The 6,000-nt window shown below is 42.0% G+C and overlaps 1 protein-coding gene across 2 annotated transcripts in view; it reads right to left on the reverse strand.

Moving 5' to 3' along the window:
- Positions 1-5,332, reverse strand: part of MTFR2 (mitochondrial fission regulator 2) — a 42,733-nt gene extending 37,401 nt beyond the window's left edge. The window contains exons 1-3 of one of the 2 annotated variants that reach the window (XM_043962427.1): positions 5,194-5,332; positions 2,388-2,455; positions 1,030-1,143 (exon numbers count right to left, since the gene is read on the reverse strand). In XM_043962427.1, coding sequence (XP_043818362.1) covers positions 1,030-1,143; positions 2,388-2,450 — 177 coding nt within the window. In that variant the 5' untranslated portion in view covers positions 2,451-2,455; positions 5,194-5,332. Of the gene's footprint in view, positions 1-1,029; positions 1,144-2,387; positions 2,456-4,315; positions 5,070-5,193 lie in introns of those variants that run through there. The other variant, XM_043962428.1, reaches the window with a different exon arrangement.
- Positions 5,333-6,000: the final 668 nt, after the last annotated feature.

The raw sequence follows: 6,000 nt of genomic DNA on the forward strand, positions 1-6,000 counted from the left end.
CCCAGAAAAAAATAAATGAATGAATGAATGTATAGATAAATAAAGAGCCATTCCCTAACTAATAAATGATCAAAGGATGTTAATAGGCAGTTTTCAAAATAAAAGCTATAGCTATATGAAAAAAATGCTCTAAATTACTACTAATTAGAGCTATGCAAATTAAAACTGAGGTACTACCTCACACCCATCAGGTTCTATAATGTGACAGGAAATGAAAAATGACAAATGATGGAGGGGAAGTGAGGGTAGAAGCTGTGAACTGGTCCAACCATTCTGGAGAACAATTTATAACTATAGCCAAATATAAAACAGTGCATACCCTTTAACTTAGCAATACAATTACTAGGTCTGTATCCCAAATGGATCAAAGAAAAGGGAAAGGACCTATCTGTACAAAAATATTTATAGCAGTTCTTTCAGTGGTAGCAAAGAATTGGAAGCTGAGGAGATGCCCATTATTTGGGGAATAGCTAAGCAAACTGTGGTATATGATTGTAGTGGAATACTACTACTGTAATGTAAGAAATTATAAAGAGGATGTTTTCTGAAAAAATGAGGACATATGAACTGATGAAAAGTGAAGTGAGCAGCAATAAAAGAACATTATGTAACAATAACAGCAATGTTATGATGATCAACTGTAGAAAACTTGGGTACTCCGGTCAATACACAGTACACAACAGTTCCAAAGAACTCATGATGAAAACTGCTATCCACCTCCAGACAGATAACTGATAGAACTCTGAGTGAAAATTAAAGCATTATTTTTTTCCTCCTTTATCTTTCTTGCTATCATAATGTGGCCAATATGGAAATGTTTTGCATGGTTTCTTGTGTATAAAGGGCTTCATATTTCTTGCCTTCTCAGTGGATGGGAGGAGTGGAGGGGAGAGAATCTGGAACTGAAAATAAAAAAACTTTTAAAAATCAAAACAAAATAAAATTACATATAAACAAAGATGAGAAAATTGAATATCAATCCAGAAAGAGCTTTCGGCCACTAACAAAGAAAAGCTGATATTTACTTACAGTGGACCATATCTGGTACAAGTCAGTTCTTGAAAAAAGATTTGAAGGTAAACGTGTCACTATAACTCGAACAATACTTCGACCATTTGCATGAGCTTCCCATATTGGTGTGAACTGTTCCCAAAGCCCCATGAAAAGAATAGACAACAATTATCATTATGGAAAAATTTTTTACCATTTATTAAGCAGCTACTATGTGCCAGGCACTTCATTAAATGCTTTATAAATACTATCTCATTTGATCATCAAAACAACTCTGTGAGCTATGTACGTGCTATTAGTCCCATTTTACCTTTTAAAAAACTGAGGCAAGCAGAGGTTAAGTGACTTACTCAGGGTCACACAGTAAGCTTCTGAGGCAGGATCTGAAGTTCTGAGTCAATGCTTCTGGCCTCTAGACCCAGCACTGTAATCACTAAGTCCCCTAGCTGCCTAGAATTCATTTCCTCCTTATTTCTGCTTCTTAGAATTCCTAGTTTCCTTCAAGGTTCAGCTCAAGGCCAGAAAAAGCAATAGTTTAGGCATGAGAACAAGGGGTTCAAATATCCCTTTGGTATTTATTATTTATGTGACCATGGCAAGGCACTTAAAACTCTCTAGGCCTGTTTCCTCATCAGTAAAATGAGAGATTTGGACTAGATGACTCAAGTCCCATAGAGCTCTAAATCCATGATCCTATGGTCAAGCACTGCCTTGTATTTAAGCCTTTCCTGATCTCCTTGGATGTTTGTAACTTGGTCAGCAAAATTACCTTATTTTGTATGTACTTGTATGTATGCATATGACCCCATGAAAAATATAAGCTCATTGAGAATAGAAAATTAACCTTCTGTCTTTGCAACCCCAGAAGAGTACCCTGCACAAAGTAGGCACTTTATAGATGCTTGCTGATACTACACTATAAATTCCTTGAGGACTGTGATTGTCCTACAAATTTTCTGAATCATCTGCTTACTTAAGCACAATAGGTACTCAATAAATCATTGCTGACAAATGACATGGCTTTTGCTCATGTTATTACCGTATCCCAATCAATTCCTCCCCGTCATACTTGCTTACATATTATCTTATATGTATCTTATCTTTTTGACCAAACTATCTTATTAAAAAAATTCCTCAAAGGTAGATTAAGTTTTTTGTTCTTTAATTTCTGTGTTCACAGGTGAAGCTAGAAGTTTGGGGCACATCAGTTCTTAAATGAAAGGGTAGAAGAAGGGAAAATTATATACCTAGCAATGTGTATTCTTCCTACTTAATGAGAAATTTAAATGTTGCCTTAAATGTTTATATTTAAAATTCACCTAAAACAACTTGAAGACAAGTACGATGAAGTAATTTGTCTAGTAAAATATATTTACCTGTTCTATGGGGACACCCAAATATTCCAGGAGCTGTCTGAGGAGATTCAACATGAGAGACATTTAAACTGAAATGGTAGAACAGAAGTTCAATAAAGCACTGTACCCAGAAAAAAAAAATGGAAATATTATTCACAAACTGGAAATAAAAAAGACAAATATGTGGGAAAATTTGAGACTTTGTGATGGTATAAGAGGAAGAAATTGGCACAGAAATTGTGTTAAAGTACATGAAGCAGGAACCCAAACACAACACCAACAACTGTATCCTCAACAAGAATTATTTATTCTGGGAGGAAGAAGGTTGTTGGAAGATATGTGCCAGAAATAGGTAAGTTCACTGTCTTAGTGGTGGTGTATTCAAAGAGAGAATTATATTTTAGTTGGAACTTATATATAGGCCAACTGTCTGCAAACCCCTAGAACTTCATTAGCTCTCCAAGCTGATGGTTACTACTTCTGAATTTATGGAATCAAGGGCCTCTGAGTTGGAAGGGGCCTTAAAATCCATCTGGTCTAATTCAAATGAACAAGAGTCAATTCTAACAGCATAGGTCATTCAGATAACCACCAAACCACCTTCCAGAGACATAACACTCATTACACTTTCAGATAGCTCTAACCTTTAGGAAGTTTTTAAAGTCTAGATTAGGTTTTCCCAATGCACTAATTGTTTTCTTGCTGAATATTTCAAATTTAGACTTTTACTTCAGGATATAATTTCTTTTCAGGCTTTCCAAGACTGTGTTAATGGGATTTCTTGTTAAGCCACACAGCTGTCAAACTGATATTTTCTGAAGTAAAGGTCTTTCCCAACGTCTACAAACAAATCAAAGTCCCTCTGGATCCTTAAAAAACCCTCACTTGATCCTAACATTCCCTCCATCAATTGTGTCTCTTCCTTCTCATGGCCAAACTCTGAGAAAAAACTGAATAATTTCCTTACCTATACTTCCTCCTCAACCCCTTTACTACTTCCAACTTCAACACTCCACTAAAACTGCACTCCAAAATTACCAATTATCTCTTAAATAACAAATCTGATGGTCATTTCTTCATCTTAATCCTTGACCTTTTTTTTTTTTTGGGGGGGGGGGGTTGCATCGGGGCAATGAGGGTTAAGTGACTTGGCCAGGGTCACGCAGGTAGTAAGTGTCAAGTGTCTGAGACCAGATTTGAACTGAGGTCCTCCTGAATCCAGGGCCAGTGCTTTATCTACTTTGCCACCTAGCTTCCCCAATCCTTGACCTCTCTGCATCCTTCAACCCTGTTAATCATCCTATCCACCTGAAGGGATACTCTCTCCTGTTTGGGTTTTCATGAAATTAGTCTCTTGGTTTTCCTTCCTGTCTAACCAATCCTTCTTAACCTCTTTTGCTACATCATTATCTACATTATAACCCCTGTGGATACACCAAAAGCCTAGGTACAACTCTCTATAGTCACTCTAGCCTTGACTTCATCAATTCAGATAAGTTGAATTATCATCTCTGGGTGTCGAAATTCTAAATCTACATAGGATGTCCCAAAAGCCTTAGTATAGGTTTGAAAGTTCAGTCATTTCACTTACTCCTCACTCTTCACACCCCTCATGTAGCCAAGTAGTTGGCAAATCTTGTCAAATTACTCCATTTGTTGCCCCTTGTGTCCACTGGCATCCATCTCCCAAGCTCAACCCCTGATCACTTATTTAGACAAAGGACATCCTAATTGGCATCCATGTTTGAATTCTCTCCCGTTTCCAACACATATCAAGCTGCTAAAGTGATACTTTTCACCCCACATACTCCAATTCCAGGGGCTATTACTTCTGCTTGTCCAGTATAAATTCTGGCCTTAAAAGACCTTTAAACCTGATCCCAACCAATCTTATTATACCATTCCACACCACATCTCCTCTTCTCCTTTCCTTTGCTAGGGCTACTCACCATGTCTGGAATTCACTTCTTCCTGGCCACTGCCCCCCCCAGAATCCCTAGTTTCCTGAAAAGTTTGGCTTAAATGCCAACCTTCACGAGGACTTTCTGAATACCAAGAGCTGGTGGTGTTGCCCCTCCCCCCAACCTAGTATTTGTTTTCTTTATGACCAAAGTCAACCGGTTAATAAAGTGCTGGACAGAGGCTCCTTCATGTAAACGTATCAAGCTGATGGGGAGAACAAGCCCGTTCAACTTTCTACGTTTTCCTGAGTCGCAGCCGCCACCGAGTCTTTGTAAGCGCCTACTGTAGTTAGCATTTAAACAACAGTTGTTTAGGGTCCGAGGTCATTGAAGACTGGAAGCTCCCAGAGAGCAGGAGGTTGGTCTTTCTTGTCATACGGTGTAACCCCAGGGCAGGGAAACAAATAGCCAGCAACCCCGAGAGGCCCGATTTGAACCCATCTTCCTGCCTCAAAGGCAACTCCCGAGGGCGGTGGATCGAGGACCCGAGTTTAAGCCCGAATTCGACCTCGGACACTTACTAGCTGTGTGACCCTGGACAAGTCACTCAACGCCGTTTGCCTCAGAAGAGTCAGACAACTGAAAAACGACTTAATAAAGAATTAGAAAATAAAGGAGTGATGTGGTTGGTTAAATCTAGGTCATTCTACCGAAGAGGTTTGAAACCAAGGCTACATTAGTGGCCTTTCAGCGAGCGCCGCTGGCCCGGCCTGCTTCGGGATTGGGCCGGGCCCCAAGGACTCCTCCGCTTCCCCCTCGCTTAGCCCCGCGCCTCAGCTTCCGGGGTTCGGTGAACACCTCGGGGAAGGAGCCGGAAGAAAGCAGGGCCTCCACGGGCACTCTCGGCCCGGCGCCGCCTCACTCACCTCTTGCTACGCTCGGCCCCTCAAGAGGCCGCTCGGAACCGAGCGCTCAAACTTGATCCAACCGTCTAGGCTCGAGTCCGTTCTCCGACTCGGCCGCGGAGGCTCACGCCCCTTCCTCCGAGCACCCACAGCCGTCATCAAGACGTAAGGCTACTCAAACTCCGCGCGCCACGACCGAAATCCCTTCGTATTGGGTCGAGCCGCGGCCTCTTGCCCACTACTGGTCCATCTTACCTGTCAATCAAAAATCCGGGAGTAGACAGGCTCTGGGAGGGCGGGTCTCCAATTCGGGAGGCCAATAGGAACTCCAGCTGGGCAAAGGAGGCGCAATGCTCCCAAAGTAAGCACACAGGAGGATTTTTGATCTTCGGAACTGATTTAGAGCTCCTCCAGCCTCGTTCGCCTTTTCTGTTCCCTCGAGGCCATCTCAAGTGTGGGGAGAGCCGCGGAATTTGGCCCGTCCTCCTTCCTCCCTACTTTACTGAAGGGCCTTCAGCGGACGTCTGCTGGCCCCGCCCCCAAAGTGCTAGGTCGGTTTCCGCAACTGCATCTACACCCTGACGCGCTGGACGTTATGAGAGTCCTGCTCGCCGCTGCCTTGGGCTAGTCGATATCTCCATATTGTTTAGTGATTCATTTGGAATGCATCTTATTCTGATCCCAAATTCAGCCGGGGTCTTGGACAGTGTAAACTATGCTCACCCAATTCCCGGAGTGCTTAGAGCCCCCTCTAAACCACCCCCAGGAAATAGTGCGTGATTAACAGCATTGGGGGAAGTAGTACTTTGCAGAATGTGGCTGGAAGGA

Source organism: Dromiciops gliroides, chromosome 4, assembly GCF_019393635.1.
Source record: "Dromiciops gliroides isolate mDroGli1 chromosome 4, mDroGli1.pri, whole genome shotgun sequence".
NCBI classification, from domain to species: domain Eukaryota; kingdom Metazoa; phylum Chordata; class Mammalia; order Microbiotheria; family Microbiotheriidae; genus Dromiciops; species Dromiciops gliroides.